The sequence below is a fragment of the Zingiber officinale genome, chromosome 6A (genome assembly GCF_018446385.1).
Source record: "Zingiber officinale cultivar Zhangliang chromosome 6A, Zo_v1.1, whole genome shotgun sequence".
Taxonomy (NCBI): Eukaryota; Viridiplantae; Streptophyta; class Magnoliopsida; order Zingiberales; family Zingiberaceae; genus Zingiber; species Zingiber officinale.
Window position 1 is genome coordinate 68234452 of NC_055997.1, and position 21045 is coordinate 68255496.

At 38.3% G+C, this 21045-nt stretch overlaps 1 protein-coding gene across 1 annotated transcript; it reads right to left on the minus strand.

Annotated features, from left to right (window-relative positions):
• Positions 1-9620: 9620 nt before the first annotated feature.
• LOC121994885 lies at positions 9621-10295 on the minus strand. Its single transcript, XM_042548773.1, has 2 exons — positions 9745-10295; positions 9621-9633 (listed from the first exon to the last, which is right to left on the minus strand). The coding sequence occupies exons 1-2, from the start codon at positions 10293-10295 to the stop codon at positions 9621-9623; spliced, it is 564 nt and encodes a 187-aa protein (XP_042404707.1).
• Between the last annotated feature and the right edge of the window lie 10750 nt (positions 10296-21045).

Genomic DNA, 21045 nt, shown 5'->3' on the forward strand with positions numbered 1-21045 from the left:
ATTACAAATAAGAGAATATAACGGTACAACCGATCCTGAAGATCATATATGCAAATTTGAAAACACTTCCTTATTACATCTGAATACAAATGACGTCAAGTGTCAAGTCTTCTTAACAACACTATCTGGCTCGGCGCAGAGGTGGTTTAGCCATCTTCTCGCCTCTTCTAATCGAACTTTCGAGGAGTTGAAGATAGGTATTCATGCAATACTTTTCCACCAATCGAAGATATCAAAAAACCCCTACATGATTTGTTTGCTCTCAAGCAAAAGCCTAAAGAACCTTGAAGTAGTATCTACAATGATTTAATCGGGTGGTCATGGATGGCCCCCTGGTTTTCCCCGAAGTGTAAGTTAGCACTTTCTTGTAGGGTTTAATCGATAGAGATTTCTTTAGATCCTTGATGAAGAAGCCCCTGACCAACTTTGATAGGTTACAAGCCCGAACACTTAAGTATGTTCAAGTCGAGGAAGCCCAATCTGTAAAGAAAAAGGAAGCAACTCTCATCTTCACTCATCCAAATTGTAGAACCTCCGCCTTTATGAAATCGAGAGTTCACAAATCGGAGGGGAAGGGGGAAAAAGTGGTATAAACAATGGAAGTAGCTCCGACTCCTGCTCCTGAATATGATCTAGGGTCCCTCGAGGTGACTCGATATTGTGTCTACCATCAATCAAGCACTCACTCCACTTAAGATTGTTAGCAATATGCGATGGAATTGAAACAAGTAGTTGATCAGTGGAATGCCAATCGGTGTTAGCCCAGCAAAAGAAAATCTCCTAAACCTTACTAGCCACGTCGCCATTACGATATTGATACTAATTGACCCAAAATCTCATTCTCCTTCCCAAGGTTCCTCCTGGTCTCATCGAGAGTTAGAAGAGAAAGGAAAAAATACAAGCAAGAACAAGAGCGATGCTTGAGGGACTGTGAACATGATCTCAGGTGCTCCCATAGATGAGGACTCCACTCATGCCTGAAAGACTCATGGTAGAAGGATGGAGAGTTACAGAATCAACACCAGTCGAGGAAGAGGAAAAGGTCTTTTCATAAACTTCAGACCCGAGGATTTGGCAAGAATCGAGGCCCTCCATGATGATACTTTAGTGGTCAAGGCTTTCATTGCCAATTATCGAGTAAAGAGAGTGTTTATTGATACCGGTAGTCCCGTTAACATCATTTCAAAATAGCTTCCGATCAAATGCAGCTAGATGGGGAGAAATTTCATCCTATACATACTCCCTGTACGGTTTCACAGGGTACAAAGTAACCCCCAAATGACCAAAATAACCTCTCTTTTTTGTTCGGGGAGGAACCATTATTGCAGACTCGACAAGTGCCCTTTATTATCATAAACACCATCTATGCCTACAATGTCATACTAGGGAGGCTGACACTGAGTACGTTCCAAGTGATAGTTTCCACTCTTCATCAGAAAATTAAATTCCTAGTGGGAAGTCGTGTCGGGGAGGTAAAAGATGACTAATTGATGGTGTGGAAATACTACGTTGATATAATTCGGACCGACTCGCATAAAGGCCCGTCGAACTCAAGATGTTGCTGTCTAAGTCATCCATGAGGCGCTGATATCCCAACCAGAACAGAATCATGAAAGTATACAAGTTCATCCTGGGGTTCCGTCCCCTTCCTTGACGGATCATTGAGATAGGAGGGGAAAATCCTCTCCCATCTCAACGATCCGTCCACTTCCGGAGTGCAAGGCTTCATCCGAGAAGACTGGTAATCCAATGATAAACATTCTCTTCTCTCTATCTTGTGTATTGAGTTGTGCATTGTTATTTTCTTTCTCTTGGTTGTAATTCCTTTGCTATGGAGTAAATCATCTGAATTCTAGGATGTAGGGTGTAATTGTGATGTGATATTGATGTGTGAACTATGTATTTAGTCATTTCCTTGTTCTATGATATGTTTATGACTTGTTCCATTGAATTGTGCCTTGTTTGTGCTCGATTAAATGTGTGTGGTGCATATATTTGGATATAAAGGATTGGTCACTATGTAGAGAATGTGCTTTGGATTATATGATCAAGGGGACATTAGTGACAGGGGGTATCCCTTTAATCAGACTTTCTAGAATATCGCCTTGAAATGAGAATCAATTCTTTACATGGAATTAGCTAATTATAGTTTAATAAGTTTTCCAAATTTAATGTTAGGAAGTGACTTGTGTAATCTAAACTGTATGACCGGGGGCCCTCATGTGACAGGGGTATCCAATTAATCAAACTTTCTATGTTTTCTCTTTACTTAATAGCATTGAAATTCAATTAGGTAAACACTTCGGTGTGACTTTCATGGATCTGTATCAATAATTTAGTTTGAATTCTTGCAGAAGCGTAAGTATGGAGGTAAGGAGATGAACAATACATATAGACATTATCTAGCATCACAGTGAAATTCTAGAATCACCCTCAAAGTCAATTTCTCTCTTGCTCATACTCTCTTTCTCTCTCTCTCTCAAACTTTTCTCTTAACACACACACTCTCTCTCGTGCACACTTGTGTTCTCACAACCTTCGATTGTCTAGATAACATATTTTGTGAACTCAACTAGTACTTAATCAACAATCCCCGTGAATGATATTTTTATTATTTGACGACTTAACCGTGCACTTACAGTTTTGACAACAAGTTATTTGCAAACTTATTGTCGAAACTGCAAGTGCACGGTTAAGTCATCAAGTAATAAAAATAATGATGCACAAGGACTGTTGATTAAACATTAGCTGAGTTCGCAAAATAAGTTATATAGACGACTGAAGGTTGTGAGAATGCAAGTGTGCACGAAAGAGAGAGAGAGAGAGTTGAGAGAAACGTTAATCTAGGTATCCAGCTCGTCGAAGCTCATTCTAGAGGTGATAATACCTAGATTACCAAAATTATTATTGTTATTCCTAGTTATTTATTTGTTTGTTCAGAAATTACTTCCCCAGTCTTTACCAGCTTCCGAGGCCTATTTCTACCTCTATTGAGTTTCTCGGATTGTAAATGTTGTATTGTTTTTTACATTGCACATTTGCGGTAGAACTTACCATTGGAAGCCATCCAACATTGGCCATTTTACCAAATCACACCCTTTGCATTTGATCTTTTGATCAAATCGCACAGTATTTATTTTATACAAAATCACATCCCCATCATAAATTTTCCCATATTGTGTCCTTAATTTTCAAGTCCTCCCAGAATGAAAATGTAAATCGATTTACAAATTAGTTTGTCAATCAATTAACACTTGGATTCTAGAGGTAACTTAAACACCAAGGTTAATATCTGAAATTTTTATTGCCATTCAAAAACCTCAATAGTGGAGCATGATTTGATCAAAGCCAAACACAACGGGTATCTCGTTTGGTAGAATATCCTTCTACATTAGTCTTTTTTTTTTTGCATAGTTTTAACAGACCTTTATTTGAGATTAGTTCTCAAGCTATAAGACTTTTGCTTCTGCTATTTATTATTGTTGGAGGAATGATAAATATATTTGCATTTCTCATTGTATTTGACTTTTATTTTAATAAAAAGAAATGCAGGTCAATTCCATTTTCAGTTTTTTCCAAGCAAGCTTGTGATTTGTATTTTTTTTTTCCTTCACATCTATTGCAGATGCAAAAATCTCAACACCTATCTAAATACTTGAACCCTACATGTTGTAGTTGTGAAACTCATCTTCATTTTTAGGATATATTATGAATCTTTCATGTCAGTTTCCAACATCTTATCCTTATTTTGTTTCAGTCAGTATAAAAGAAAAAATTTCAGTGTGTTATCCTTCACCTTTGCAGGAATGACTGAAGCTGATTAAATTTTAAAGTTGAAAAATTGTTACCTAGAGAAGAAATAGGATACTGAACAGAACAATGAGCTTGTTAATTCTAATATGATATCTGATCCTACCTGAAGACTATGAGATGATGCTGGCTCCTATGATCGAAGAACAATGAGCTTCTCGAGTTTTGAAGGAACTCCTCAACAATCCTGCACACAATCAAACGAGCCAACAAAACTTTAGTGACCTAAGATCTGGGTGGGAATCCCTAGCTAGGCCCTCCGACGCTTAAGTCAGTCTCCCCTCTTCATAGTGGAAGAAGAACAGTAACCAAAGTGCAAGAAAGTAGGACTTCAAATGCAAATATTTGCGTACCTTGTCAGCGGAGAGGATTTTCCTTTTATACCACCTCATATAACATCCGCGATAGTGAAGTGGTCCCCGGTTTATTAGAGTTTATTAGGTGATAAAAGAAAATACAACCTGAGTGTTTCATGGTAGTGCCGAGGAATCTTTTTTCTATCCACAGATGTACGTCTTTTGTCATTTATGCTCCGCACCATTACTGAAGTTGTTGAAGGAGCATGCTATTATAACTGACTCATAAATGGGAAAACAATTAGTTTTCATAGGAGATTTCAAGGAAATATTCCCCAACAATTATGACAAGCTGTCAAACTGTTGTCTGTTATTTGCCTGGTGAATGCATCTCAGCCGCTCCACCAGGCCAGTCGCACTACTAATTATTGTATTAATACGCTCAACCATACATTAAATACTGCAAGAATTAGATCAAAAACTAATATATACACTTATTATGTCATAAGTTCACTTGAGAAGGCATATAATAAAGCATGTATGTTAGAATTATATTTTAGGGGTACTATACCTCCTAGTAATTTAAACTCGTCCGACCTTTAACAGGCCAGACATATACAGAGAACCTTATGTTTGTTCAGCCTTTACTCGGCCGAACGCGTATTGAAAACTCTATAGAAGATCAAGTATCTCTGGGTCCGTCCGGGCTTTACCCGGTCGGGTGTTCACAAAGAACCTTATGTTCGTTCAGTCTTTACCCGACCAAACGCGTATCGAGAACTATATATATAAGGTTACATATCTCTGGGTCTGTCTGGGCTTTACCCGACGGGGTATTCACCGAGAACTTTATGTTCATTTGGCATTTACCTGACCGAACGCGTATCGAAAACTATATATATAAGGTTAAGTATCCATGGGCCCTTCTGGGCTTTGCTCGGCCGGGTGTTCACAGAGAACCTTTGTTAGTTCAGCCTTTACCCGACCGAACGTGTATCGAGAACTATATATATATGGTTAAGTATCTTTGGGTCCGTCTAGGCTTTGCTCGGTCGAATGTTCACAGAGAACCTTATATTCATTCAGCCTTTACCCGACTGAATACGTATCGAGAACTATATATATAAGGTTAAGTATTTCTGGGTTTGTTCGGGCTTTGCCCGGTCGGATGTTCATAGAGAACCTTATGTTCGTTCAGCCTTTACCCGGTCAAACGCGTATCGAGAACTATATATATAAGGTTAAGTATTTCTGGGTCTGTCCGGGCTTTGCCCGGCCGGGTGTTCACTAAGAACCTATGTTCGTTTAGCCTTTACCCGACCAAACGCATATCGAGAACTATATATATAAGGTTAAGTATCTCTGAGTCTGTCCGGGAAAACCGAGTGTTCACAAAGAACCTTATATTTTGTTCAGCCTTTACTTGGCCGAACGCATATTGAGAATTCTATAGAAGATCAAGTATCTCTAGGTCCGTTCGGACTTTGCCCGGCCGGGTGTTCACATAGAACATTATGTTCTTTCAGCCTTTACCCGACCGAACATGTATTGAAAACTATATATATAAGGTTAAGTATCTTTAGGTCCGTCCGAGCATTGCCAGACCGGGTGTTCACAAATAACCTTATGTTCGTTCAGCCTTTACCCGATCGAACATGTATCAAGAACTATATATATATGGCTAAGTATCTCTAGGTCTGTCCGGGCTTTCCCGGACCGGGTGTTCACAAAGAATTTTATGTTCATTCAACCTTTACCCGACCGAACGTGTATCGAGAACTATATATATATGGCTAAGTATCGCTGGGTTTGTCTTGCCTTTGCCTGACCGGATGTTCATAGAGAACCTTATGTTCTTCAGCCTTTACTTGGCCGAACGCATATTGAGAATTTTATAGAAGGTCAAGTATCTTTGGGTCCATCCGGGCTTTGCCCGACCGGGTGTTCACAAAGAACCTTATGTTCGTTCAGCTTTTTCCCGGTTGAACACGTATCGAGAACTATATATATAAGGTTAAGAGCTTTATATAAGGCTTAGGTACATAGAGCCTGAACGACCTTTCGTTCAGCTGAATTCTTCTAAGTTTAACTGACCAATAACTGACTAAGCGTCCTATTTCTCGTTTTCATCATAAAGGCTTAGAATTCTTATATCTTACCACGCTTTCAATCGGTTGGCCCTATACAAGCGTTCTATTTTGGAACTATGGGGACGAGATTTAAGGATTTCGAGGCCAGGCGATCAACAGAACCAAATAATGAATATCACTCTATGTCCACTTTGACCACCACCCCATCTTGATTCGACCTCCCCGTCATCTCCTGAACCCACTAGCCATAACCCGTATCACTAGCCTCCCCTTCAAGTCTAGTCGAAGGAGATGCAGGCGACTAACTAAACCTAAGTCTTATTTTCTTCCGCTTGCCTTCTTACTAAGGTTATTCCACCATTTGTGCTTAGATTCGTGTTTTTTATACTCAGTGACTTTTCCAAAAACCATTTATTGATAACTGACTATTTTATAAGAAGTATTAAAGACGGGTAGAAAAATAATTAGGATGCAAAAAGCGTTACTCATGACGTTTCTCATAAATGCCTATTTATGGATAAACGCCACATGGCATCACCACTCATTTTCTGTAATCTTTTTTGACATTCTCCGCTTCAGGAACTGCGATGGCGTGCTTTGCCTCGCAAATCAACATCACCTTCTTACATGTAAATTACCGCTCCCCCTCCTTCTTGTTGTTTAATCGAACGGTTTCCCTTGAATTGTACCAGATAAAAACCCTAATCAATTATCATTCTTAATACTTTGCCCTTCATCTTCTCCGATCTCCTCCAGTGATTTCTTTTCTTTGCAACCCTCTGCATTTCCTTGCTCCTTCACACTTCTCTTTACTGTTTCTTCTTTTCAGGATTCCAGTAAGTAACCCATCCCGCCCTCGAATTTTAACAACTCTGATAGAGCCGCCCTCCGCCTTCAGTACGAAATCCCTAAAGATTATCGTATCGTTATTCCTGAGCCCAATACTTATCCTCATTGCCCTCCTACTAATCACGTTACCTTCTTTAAGGACCAACTAATAGTCGGTCTTCGCTTTCCTATTCCCCCCTTCATGTCAGAGGTCGGCCAATACTTCGACATTCCCTACAACAGTTTGCCGCTATTGCTTTTCGTTACATGTGCGGGCTATACATGCTGTTTCATCTTTTTGACATTCCCTTTACCCCTAGCAATCTGTTTCTAGTTGCTTACCTTAAGAAATCATAACATGAGGTGTTTCTTTTTCAATTCCGTCCAAAGATGGTCTTCTTCGAAGAAATGTCTTCTTCCAATAAAGGTTGGAAATCTCATTTCTTCCTCATGAGACTACACGAGCCTGCCCCTTGGTCTACCAAATGGCAATCCTCTTTTCCCCCTCATCCTGATCTGAACAGGCTCAAATGAGATCCTACTTTTCTTACTTATTCCAATAAATTGATTGGTCATCGCTTTTCATTCACAAATGACTGCGTGAAGATCTCCTACATTTGTTTGGCTTAAGCCCTATTCAAAAGAGGTTACCGAGTTCCTTAAGTAAGTTATGTGACCCCTTAGCCATTATCTTATTACTAATTATAGCATTTTCTATTCTGTACAGTGGATGCTGTTTTTTAGGTCCTAGTCGACAAGGCGATTGTTCTGGAGGACGAAGAATTTCTTGCTAAAGAGCAAGAACTTTTAGCTGAGCAGGGCTTGCCACAAAGTGTTCCATCTGGCGAAGCTTCTAGCAGTCAGGCAACCCCCTCTAGTGCAACAACTACTTTTGGGGAACTACCTTCTGATTTACCTCCCTTAACTGAGAATATTCTCTTAGAGGAGGGGGTCTATATCAAGAAGAAAGGAAAAGGCGAAAGCTTATCTTGACCCCCTCACCCAAGAGAAAAACACCTTCCACGCAAGAAGATCCTACTCAGGAGAACACGGGAGGACAATCTCCTGAACCCACTTTGTTCACCCTTTATCCAACCCTTTCCATTCAACAATCTGTTCAAATTCAGGAGACTATTTCTGTACCAGGCGACATCTTTGACCCCAGTTTCCTTATGTCTTTCCAGGGAGAATGTCCCTTGCCTACACATGACTCACCCTTTTACATTTTCTCCTTACCCTCTGTTCAAGCTTCATTATCTTTGACATTCACTCCTTCCCATACTCTTCCCATATTATTAGGAGGTCAGTTAATGAATCCTTGGAAAGAGGCAAGAAAACAACTCGGTGAGCTTACTCCCGTAGAATTATCAGATAGATTTTTATATGAACAAACTAAGGTAACACAACTTTTAAATAACCATTTCTCTTCCATTTTGATTACTACTAACATCTATTTTTCAGCACTGTGCGATGAGTACAAGCGTAGCTCAACAGTTGCATGATTTAACTCAGGCAAACGAGTCATTAAAGCAGCAAATTCCGGAGTCATTAACTCAAGTAAAATATTTGTGAATAATATTATTGAACCATGTTTACAAATAAATTTGTATTATCAAGTTCAATAACCAACTAAACAAGCTTAAAATGTAAAAAAATTCAAGCAATCAAACAAGCTTGAATTGGAAACTTAATAACTTCTAAACAAACCAAGTTCAAGGCAAGCTTGAACCAAGCTCAATCAAACTTGGACCAAGCTCAAGCCAATAAAAAAGAAACCAAACCAAGTTTGAATAATCATTTCAACGGTTTGGTTCATTTTAGACTTATCTTGGCTTGGCTCGGTGACATTATCAAACAAGATCCAACACCACAAAACTTGGCTTGTCTTGGTTTGTTTACTGTCCTAGAAAGCATATCTTACATTATTATGACTTATTGTAGGGACCAAGCCTTCTGATTCCAGACTGATAAAAAAGCTTTAGTCTCACTTGTTTTTTCTTAAACTTGTTCATTCCTACTTTATTCGCAACCATCCAAAGTTTTCATTGCCTCCAAAAGTTAAAAGTGGCGTTTCACGTTTCTACTCACAAACTCACAGTGTTATAGTGTTTCAGAATATTATAGCCATTAAGTATCAAACATGTAATACCATGTCAATCCCTATAAATGAACCAAGCCAAGCAAAGTTTTGTAGTGTTCAAGTTTATTTGATAAGGTAATTAAGTCAAACCAAACCTAAAATGAACCAAACCGATCATAAAATAAATCAAATCATTGAAATAATTGTTTAATCTTGGCTTGATTTTTTTTATAAGCTTGAGCTTGGTTCAAGCTTGGCTTGAACTTGATTCATTTAGATGTTACCGAACCCTCAAATCAAGTTTGTTTGATTTATTTAAAACTTTTATATTTTAAGCTTATTTGGTTGGTTAGTGAATTTGATAATATAATTTTATTTGTTCATTTTGAAATTTTCATTGTTTATTTAACATATTGATAAAAGTTTTATTGGTGAACATTATTTATAAATATTAACGAGTTGAATACATATGTGTTCAAACTTGTTCGTTTAATTTAATAAGTTGGTCAAACTTGTTCATTCAATTGATCTTACACAAGATTCAAAAAGTATTCAATCATTTCATCCATGTGGCAATGGTTCCTCTCCCTTTTATAAAAAATATATTAGGTAACTAATAATTGGGTTCTTGATACTGTACCCAAGAACCCAATTGTTACTCTTGAACAGCTTCACCAGCGCATCCTTAGATCCGAGAAGGTCTTGCCAAAATTCGCTCTTAGGCACAGTACGTTCGTGTTCGATTTTGGTTGTGATGGAATTTGATCGGACGAGGTGAACGATACCGGATGGAGAGAAACCCAGACCTTCGAAAGCTCGGAACTTTGGGGCAAGTATCTTCTCTACGTCCAAAAGAAGACATTTGGGGGAGCAATGTAGGATCTTTTTTACCGATGCGTCATCGAAGCCGTAACTTCTGAGGAAAGCAAGGACGGAGTCGGGCTGCTGCCGGGTTTGGATGCTCTTGAGAAGCTTCGAGGCCTTGGTGGCCTTCTCCTGGTCGAAGCCACATGAGTCGACGAGGTATTGCGCCATGAATATGTGCTTCCCAGTGGTGCATGCGGCGCCAGCGGCGGTGGCCGAGGCCGAGTAAGGTAAGATGGCAAAGAGGAGTGCAGCATCGTGGGAGCGAGGAGAACGAGCGGAAGGCACGGTTTTGCAGAAGAGGGTGAAGTATAATAGTCTCTTCATCGTTCTCTCCTCGATTTGATCGAAACCCTAGCGGCTGGAGATCACTTATTACCTGCTTGAGAATATTTTCCGATTTTGTCATTTATCCTCAGAATTTGATAATTTATATTTTACCCTCTAGTTAAATTAGTCAGTAAAAAAGTTTCTAAAAATTACATTTCACACCTCAAAGTTTACATATATTTTAAAAAACACCTATAAATTTTTTAGATCGTCAAATGGCCATAATTATTTGAAAGTTACTAACTTCGGCTCGAGTTTCGATATTTAATTAATATGATTGACAAAAGTAAAAGTGAGACGCCAAGCTTGCCAAACTTAATGAGAGTTTGATACAGATGTTATTCATGCAATCGATCTCGAATAAAGTTGATCAAGATTGATTTAGTGGGTTAAGGGTGATGTTAATAAAGTCAAGATTGATCGAATATTTAATAATAGAGAAGTCTAAATGTATTACAGTTGATCGAATACATGACAGTTAAAAATCTAATAGGGAATTTGTAATAGAGAAGTTCAAATGGATTATATTGGTCAGATATTTGGAAGTTAAAAGTCTAACAAAGAATTGATAAAAGAGAATTAAAGTATAAATAGATTATGGTGGACAGAACATTTAATATTAGAAGTGAAGTCCAATTTAATTAAGATTGATTATACACTTAGCAAAGAGGAAAGTTCTAAGAGGTTGTAGAGAATCAAATATTAAGCCGTGGTGAAATGATCAATGACTGGATGCTAGGTAATGATAAAGTTTCGACAAATCAAAATTGACTGAATTCTAGATAATGTCAAAGTTTCAGCAGATAAAGATTGATCAAATGCTAGGTCAAGGAAGTCTCAACAAGTCAAGATTGACCGGAGCTGGGAAAAGAAGTCTAAGTAGATTGAGAATAATTAAATACTAGTTAAGGTAAAAAATTCAGCAATTTACCAAATGGCGCACGTGAAAATCTGAATTTATCAAAAAGCGTACACTACTTTGGTATTTACCAAAGAGCGCACTTTTTTAAAAGCATTTCCTATTTTACCCTCATGATAATTTGACTTTTTCTACTGTTTTTCTTTTCTTCATTATATTTCTCTCACTTCTCTCTCTCCTCTGTCGGCAGAATATAGAAATAACATTAGCCAATTTTTAATCACATTTTAATACATTTGAAGAAGCCAAAATAAATAATGGACATCATATTTGGACTCCTTGCAATTTTAGAAATCCACAGGAACTGAAATGGGTACAATCGGAGATTTCTAGGCCGATTAGTGGGTTTCTGTCAAAATCCACTGATGGATCTAGAGAGCTCCGATTGTACTCATTTCAATTTCTATGGATTTCTAAAATTACAAGGAGTTCAAATATGGTGTGCATTATTTATTTTGACTTTTTATAGATGTTAACAAGCAAAATCAAAGAATCGACATAAAAGCCCACGTTGGGCCTGATATGGAATCATATCAGGCCCAACGTGAAATTTATATCAGGCCTAACGTGGGCCTGATATCATTCATATCAGGCCCAATGGGCCCGATTTGAATCATATCAGGCCCAATGTGGGGGTTTTTGTCGATTCTTTGATTTTACATGTTAAAAGGCAAAATAAATAATGGACACCATATTTGAACTCATTCAATTTAGAAATCCATATAAAGTGAAATGGGTGCAATCGGGCTCTTCTAGTCCATCGGTGGGTTTTAACCAAAACTCACTGATCGAGCTCCGATTGCACCCATTTCAGGTTCTATGAATTCTAAAATTACAAGGAGTAAAAATATGGTGTCCATTATTATTTTAAAAGTGGTAGACGGAGGTTTTGAAAACTCTAAATCTCTCTTTCTTTATTTTTCCTTTTTTTCTTTAGCCATATGAAGAGTCACTGTAGTTGCTTGATATCTCCCATATCGAGCCCAATGGGCTTGATATGAGATATCGGGCCTAGTAATAACAAAAATAAAAAATAAAAAATAAAAAGAAATAAAGAGAGATTTAGGATTTTCAAAACCTCTGGTCCAAGAGTAAAAAATAATAATGGACACCATATTTTAACTCCTTGTAATTTTAAATTCATAAACTGAAATAGTCATCGAGGCTTTGGTCGATCGGTGGGTTTGGTCCAAACCCACCGATCGACCTGAAAGTCGATTCGATTATGGATTTCTAAAATTGCGAGTTCAAATATGGTGTCCATTATTTATTTTGGCTTTTTATAGATGTTAACAAGCAAAATCAAAGAATCGACATAAAAGCCCATGTTAGGCCTGATATGGAATCATATCAGGCCCAATGTGGGCCTGATATCATTCCATATCAGGCCCAACGTGGGTCTGATATCATTCCATATCAAGCCCACGTTGGGCCTGATTTGAGTCCATATCAGGCCCAATGTGAGTTTTTTTGTCGATTCTTTGATTTTTGCTTGTTAACATATATAAAAAGCCAAAATAAATAATGGACACTATATTTGAACTCCTTGCAATTTTAGAAATCCATAGAAACTGAAATGGGTGCAATCGGAGCTCTCTAGGTCCATCAGTGGGTTTTGACCGAAACCCACTGATCGATCTAGAAAGCTCCAATTGCACCCATTTCAGTTTCTATGAATTTCTAAAATTACAAGGAGTGAAAATATAGTGTCCGTTATTATTTTTGACACTCCTAGTGGTGGACCAGAGGTTTTGAAAAACCTTAAATCTCTCTTTCTTTTTTCTTTCCTTTTTTTTGTTTAGGCCTGATATGAAGAGATATCATGCCCACGTCGGGCTTGATATCTCTTCATATCAAGCCCAATGTGGGCCTGATATGGGGAGATATCAGGCCTAGTAGTAACAATAAAAAATAAAAAAATAAAAAAATAAAAAGAAATAAAGAGAGATTTAGGGTTTTCAAAACCTCTAGTCCACCACTAGGAGTGCCAAAAATAATAATGGACACCATATTTTAACTCCTTGTAATTTTAGAAATGCATAGAAACTGAAATGGGTACAATCGGAGCTTTCTAGGTCGATGAGTGAGTTTCGGTCAAAATCCACTGATGGACCTAGAGAGCTCCGATTGCAACCATTTCAGTTTATATGGATTTCCAAAATTGCAAGGAGTTCAAATATGATGTCCATTATTTATTTTGACTTTTTATAGATGTTAACAAGCAAAATCAAAGAATCGGCATAAAAGCCCACGTTGGGCCTGATATCATTCCATATCAGGCCCACGTTGGGCCTGATTTGAGTCCACATCAGGCCCAATGTGGGCTTTTTTGCTGATTTTTTGATTTTGCTTGTTAACATCTATAAAAAGCTAAAATAAATAATGGACACCATATTTGAACTACTTGCAATTTTAGAAATCCATAGAAACTGAAATGGGTGCATGACTCTCAGGTCCATGATCGATCTAGAAAGCTCCGATTGCACCCATTTCAGTTTCTATGAATTTCTAAAATTACAAGGAGTGAAAATATGGTGTCCATTATTATTTTTGGCACTCCTAGTGGTAGACCAGAGGTTTTGAAAAATCCTAAATCTCTCTTTATTTCTTTTTATTTTTTTATTTTTTTATTTTTTGTTGTTACTAGGCCTGATATATCTCATATCAGGCCCACATTGGGCCTGATATGGGGAGATATCAGGCCCAACGTGGGCATGATATCTCTTCATATCAAGCTTCAAAAAAAAAGGAAAAAAAAAGAAAGAGAGATTTAGGGTTTTTCAAAACCTCTGGTCTACCACTAGGAGTGCCAAAAATAATAATGGACATCATATTTTCACTCCTTGTAATTTTAGAAATTCATAGAAACTGAAATGGGTACAATCGGAGCTTTCTAGATCGATCAGTGGGTTTCGGTCAAAACTCACTTATGGACCTAGAGAGCTCTGATTGCACCCATTTCAGTTTCTATGGATTTCTAAAATTGCAAGGAGTTCAAATATGGTGTCCATTATTTATTTTGGCTTTTTATATATGTTAACAATCAAAAATTAAAGAATCGACAAAAAACCCCACATTGGGCATGATATGGACTCAAATTAGGCCCAACGTGGGCCTGATATGGAATGATATCAGGCCCACGTTGGGCCTGATATGATTCCATATCAGGTCCAACGTGGACTTTTATGCCGATTCTTTGATCTTGCTTGTTAATATCTATTAAAAGCAAAAATAAATAATGTACACCATATTTGAACTCCTTGTAAGTTTAGAAATCCATAGAAACTGAAATGAGTGCAATCGGAGCTCTCTAGGTCCATCAGTGGGTTTTGACCGGAACCCACTGATCAACCTAGAAAGCTCTGATTGCACCCATTTCAGTTCCTGTGGATTTCTAAAATTGCAAGGAGTCCAAATATGGTGTCCATTATTTATTTTGGCTTCTTCAAATGTATTAAAATGTGATTAAAAATTGACTAATGTTATTCCTATATTCTGCCGACAGAGGAGAGAGAGAAGTGAGAGAAATATAATGAAGAAAAGAAAAACAGTAGAACAAGTCAAATTATCAGGAGGGTAAAATAGGAAATGCTTTTAAAAAAGTGTGCTCTTTGGTAAATAACAAAGTAGTGTACGCCTTTTGGTAAATTCAGATTTTTACATGCGCCTTTTGGTAAATTGCCGTAAAAAATTCAACCTTGGCATAGTTGAAATAGATGTATCAATCGACTCTTAGATAGTTACAATCGATTGATGAACTTATAAACTTTGAATTTTGGATTTGAGGAGATTTGAGAGAGTTTATTGCTCATCGACTGACGAATTTTATCCAGCATCAGTCAACACTATTTAAAAAAAAAAAAATCTGAGTCAGAGTTATGAAGTTGACAAATGCATCTCAACTGATAAACCATATTGTTCAAAAATAAAAAATTTCATTTGTATGCCTATTCCACTGAACAAATCATACTTTTGTTATGGTTTTCATGAATGAAATAATTATTGTGCCGAGGTAAGCCTACTCCTAGTTGTTTATTTAGAAATTACTGTTGATCTTTACTAGTTTTGAAGGCCTATTTTACCTCTATTCAGTTTCTCATATTGTAAATATTGTATGATATGATATGATATGATATTATTATTTACATTGCACATTTGTTGTATAACTTATCTTTAGAAGCCATCCAACATGGGTTATTTTATCAAATCACATCATTTGTTTTTTGATAATTCAGATATCTAATTCTTTGAATCAATTAATCTTGAAAATGACGGATTCGATATTGTAAAAATTTTCCATCAACGATCAAGATAAATTGAAAATATTTACGGAAACCTATCCAAATTGCCAATGATCTTGGAGTTGTCATTCCATTAGAGAAAAATCTATACAGTACATTACAGTTAAGAGGCGATTCTTAAATGCCTGATTAATTGTTAGAAGGACCTAATTGATGCACTGCCCTGGATGTTATACAAAATTACATTCTCATTGTAAATTTTTCCCATACTGTTCTTAAATTTTTAACTCCCAAAATCAAAATGTAAATCTGAGTTACAAATTAGCTTGCCAATCAATTTACACTTGATTTTTGGAGGTAACTTAAACACGAAGGAAAATATTTCAAAATTTTATTGCCCATTCAACTAGCGTGATTTGATCAAAGCCATCTTTTGCCATCAAATGCCAACACAACGGGTGTCTCGTTTGCTACAATGCAATGCACTTCTACATTTGTCTTTACTTTTGCATAGTTTTACAAACTTTTACTTGAGATCAATTCTCAAGTAGGAGCGTAGAAAAATATCTAAAATTTTAGTACATTGTACATATTATACTGAATATATTAAATTATATTGATTTAATGGTATATTAAAAATTTTGGTACGGTATAATATCGTACTGAAATTTTCAATATTAATATTGGTATAACATTTATATCAAAATTTTCGGTATGCCGCTTCGATATTAAAATTTTACACTAAACGGTATAATTTTATCATACTAAAAGTTTAGTATATTAAAACTTTAGTACAACAGCAATATAATTTTTCTGTCCACGGAATATTTCAGAAAATATACGGTATAGAAAAAAATAGATAAGTTGGATAAATCACCCCTATTATCAAGTTAAAAGATTCTGCACTTTTCTGTTTATTATCGTTGGAGAAATAGTAATTGTATCGATATTTCTCATTGTATTTGAGTTTTATTTTAATAAAAAATAATGCGGGTCAATTTCATTTCAGTTTTTTTTCCAAACAAGTTAGTGATTTGTATTTTTTTTCCTTCTCATCTATTGCAGATACAAATCAAAACTATACCCTGGGAAGGTGAACCCTGAGAGATCACTGTTGGTGTGATTGACGTCGAAATCCGACCGGATCTGAGCAGGCTTTTCTCTGCTGTCGATTTGAGTTCCTGCTCAGATCAGCCGGATTCCGACGTTCATTGCACCAACGACGATTTCCTTGGTTTCACCTTCCTCTCGAGGTATAGTTTTGACTGGTCCGACGGCCGGAGGCTGTCAGCAATGGGCTAGAGGCGATGAGTGAGACACGGGGATAGGAAAAAAAAGAGGACAGAGGATGCGATTTCCTAAACGTTTTAGTTGTGAAACTCATCTTCATTTTTTGGATATATTATGAATTTTTCATGTCAGTTTCCAACATCTTCCCCTTGATTTTGTTTCAGTTGGTATAAGAGGATGACTGAAGCTGTTTAAATTTTAAAGTTCAAAACTTATTACCTAGAGAAGAAATAGGACACTGAACAATAGATTTGTTAATTCTAATCTCGTATCTTATAGATAAAGTTGACTTTGTTTTGTTGTGTAATCCTTGAGAAAATATGTATGACACTATATTAGATTTTTTTTTTGTCGTTTTTTGTTATTTTATTTTATTTTTTCCGTAAGCATTTAGTTTTCTAGAAGTAGATCCTGCAGCATTTGCTTCTATCACTCTCAGCCCCGTGGCTCCTTTCTAGTTCTCCATGTAGGTAGAAACAGAGGGAAAAATATGAACATCTTACAAATCAATTGGATTGTCTCGTTCAGTAGATCCACTCGTAAGTTGAAATGACTATCTGATCCCGTCGGAAGTTGAGTCGGACAGAGGTGGGTTGCGCTATCCTCGAGATTGACGGAAAGTCGTTGCAAAGCCTGGTCGATCTGGCACCCGCCGGAAGGGCTCACAAGAGCCCGGGGGGGGGGGGGGGGGGGGGATGACGGAGATGATGAAGTAAGGACACTGCGTACACTCAGATAAGCCGCCTCACGTTAGAGACCAGAACCAGGGAAAAAAATCCCCGGGTCAGGCCCTCCGATGCTCAAGTCAGGTACTTTTTCTCCAGAAGCACAGTAAAAGGACGAAAAGTGAAAGACGGGAATGAAAAGACGAGTGAGCATACCTACGTATGGGACAAAGCTTCCCTTTTTATACTGCAATGGGTGCTTCTGGAGTCTAACGGGTGTCAGGGAATGTCGGATGTCAGTCTTTGTCTGTCGATGAATGACACGTGGTGTGCTCCTATAGGTCTAGGAAGGAATCAGCGGGTGGTGAGCATCAGACCGTTAGCATATTATCTGATAGGCAGTGATTATTCCCTGACAGGTTGTTACGATTCCCTGACTTGCTTGTCGTATAATGTATGCTTGCCCAGATCGGATTGGGTCCCTATGCTTGCCAGCCTCGCTCTGTGGGGTGTAAACCTATATTTCCTAACCTGCGTTTGCCGCTTCACAAATCCAGATCTGTACACCCAGCCCTGTCTTGCTTGTCTTGTCTTGTGAACTCCTGACCTACCTTACCTTGTATCGTGACCTGTATGCCTTGGCTTGGTTCCGCGTATCCTGCGTCCCGACCTGTACGCCTCCGTCCGATTCTGTCTGTCCCAACCTGTACGTCTTAATCCATGTGTCCTATGTCAGAAATCCTGACCTACATCCTTAGCTGCCCCATCTCGACCTGCACGCTTTGATCCAGGTATCCTGTGCCAGAAGTCTTGACCTGTATCCTTAGCTTGCACATCCCAACCTGAACGCTTTGGTCCCGATATTCTGTGTTGCAAGGCTATAAGTCCTTACCTGTATCCTTAGCTTGCACATCCCGACTTGTACGCTTTGGTCCCGATATTCTGTGCCGTAAGGCTATAAGTCCTGACCTGTATCCTTGGTTTACATATCCCGCCCTGTACGCTTTGGTCCCGATATTCTGTGCCGCAAGGCTATAAGTCCTGACTTGTATCCTTGGTTTGCACATCCCGACCTATACGCTTTGGTCCAGATATTCTGTGCCGCAAGGCTATAAGTCTTGACCTGTATCCTTGCTTCCGAGTTCCTACTCGACGCATAGGTCTAACCTCGGACTGCCACTTGTGCCTGACCAGGATCATCTTGTAACCTGACCCTTTGAACTCCACGTATGCCGTATTCTTGACCTCCATGTAGGCCAGACTCTTGACCACCACGTAGGCCTGACTTCTAACCGCCACGTGAGCTTGACTTCTGACCGTCACGCGGGCTTAACTTCTGACCACCCCGAGGGCTTGACTTCCGACCACGTTCACTGTCCGACCCCACTATCATACACCGTATCACAAGCCTCCCCCTCAAGTCTAGTCGAAGGAGGCTCTAGTCCGACTGACTATACCCCAACCTCAGTCTTACCTATCTTGACCTGTGTTTCATTATTTCTTGACCCCTTTTCCCCACATCCCACTTAGCATTTACCACTGTCCATAAAAGATAAGTGGTATTTTGTTACACGCGTGTTGATCCTTCGATTTCTGATCATGCCCCTTTCCCATAAATGTCACATTGTTCCCCAAACGCCGTCTCAGGTTCCGAGGTAATCCCTTCATCTTCTTCCTCCTTAAAAAAGGGCTGCATATACTTCCACCTTCTTTTCTTCAAGTTAACCCTCTCTCACTCATGGAACCAAACGAGCTATCCTCTCTACATCACCAGCTTGCTCTTAAAGAAGAAGTCTTGCTTGAAATGACGATAAGCAGGGACCTTCAAACCTCTCTCTGTAGGGAAATGGAAGAGCTCTGGCTGGCAGCCTAATCAAGAACCCGAGCCGAGGTAGTGATAACGATGTCTGTCACACTCGTAAATCAAATTAACAATGTATATATTCACTGAACCCCTTAACTATACAATAATTTTGTAATAACGAGCCCAGGATCGAACCTCGAGGAACAAACGGTAGGATGTAATTTAGGATTGTATTTTATTCCTATTTTTGGGGTTTTTAGCATGAAAATGGGGGTTTGAACTTTGAATATAAATCTAACAAATGAAAAGCATAGAAAATAAGAACTAATCTAATGCATAAAGAAGATCTAACTAGGTGCCAATGATCAAACCATAACGCATTGTCACCCTACGTTTTGATTAAATCGTTAACACACTTAAACTAAAAATGAAATACAAAACACAAGTGAATCTAATCTTAAGCATAGAAATAAGTAGCAAGGCATCAGAAAAACCTAATCTAAAGCACTAATTAAAACCCTAATTTAAAACCTATCCACTTAACAATTGACCAAGCACAAATTAAACACAAGTAGAGCTTCAACAATGAAATGCTAAATTACTTGCTAAAAACATAACAAACATAAAAGGAATCTATGCCAAGCTGTAAAAACAGTAATAAAAGGAAATAAACCCAAAGCGAACCAACTCACAACTAATCGATACAAACTTCACAATCTTGCCGTCACACAAGAATGACAAAGTCGAGAACACCCAACTCCGAACCTCAACGAAGAACCTCAGCTACGTCTCAGTTCGAGGTATGCTCAACAACGCCGACGGACCACCTCCTGCGAGCTAGAACAACCCTAAACCCAAGAATGCCCCAAAATCTGCAAATCCGATCTCTGGGTCTAAATGGAAGCTGCAGATGATGGTATGCTGTCGGATTTAGTTCAGGAACACCGGAGGACCACTGCCGATAGTCGCTGATGTGAATCGGAGCCTTAGATGTGGAGGAACACCTCAAATCTGAGCTGAACAGAGAGATAACGAGAGCCAAATTCCACCGAAGGAAACCCCCTCCAATGGCTCCAGAAGATCGGGATGAACTGTTGTAGAGATTATCCACCGAGGTTGAAGCTTGAGAGGATGATCGGAGAAGGAAAGGTGGTCAGAATCCGGAAGAAAACACACGCCGGGACGAAGCTGCGCGGAGGAGATCGACAACCAGAGCTACTGTAGCTTTTGGGTTTAAATCAGATATTAGATCTGAACCGACAGCTATGATTGATTTGGACTTGATCAACTGTGAAAAGTCGCCTAAAATCCGATCCGAAGGTGTTGATCTCAATCTAGGGTCTGGATCTACTCTCCCTTAGGTCGGATCGACCAGATCTTCACTGGATGGTTTAGATCTTTCCAATCTTCGATTAACGACCCATAATGCTCCGAAGCTTGATCTTCTCGTTTAAACTCCGATTCGAGCACAACTTTGGTTCAAATAGATCCAAATCCAAGATCCTTTGATGCCTACAAAATAAGAATCAAATATTAGCATCAAATAACACCAAAAATAAGATAATTTACAATTAGGTCTAAAATCTATACAATGCATAAAATGTGATGTAACCATGATTTAAACCTATGAAATCAACATCAAACCATGCATATATGAATCAAAATAATATAGTAAAATCATGGTTATCAAATCCCCCACACTTAGTCTTGAACGTCCCGTGCATGTAAAGAAAACTAAAAATCATTTCCACAAAAATTCCTTAGCAAGACCTAGAAGATAGTAAAAGGAATTTAACTAAGATCATCTTCAAGATCACAAACAATCATG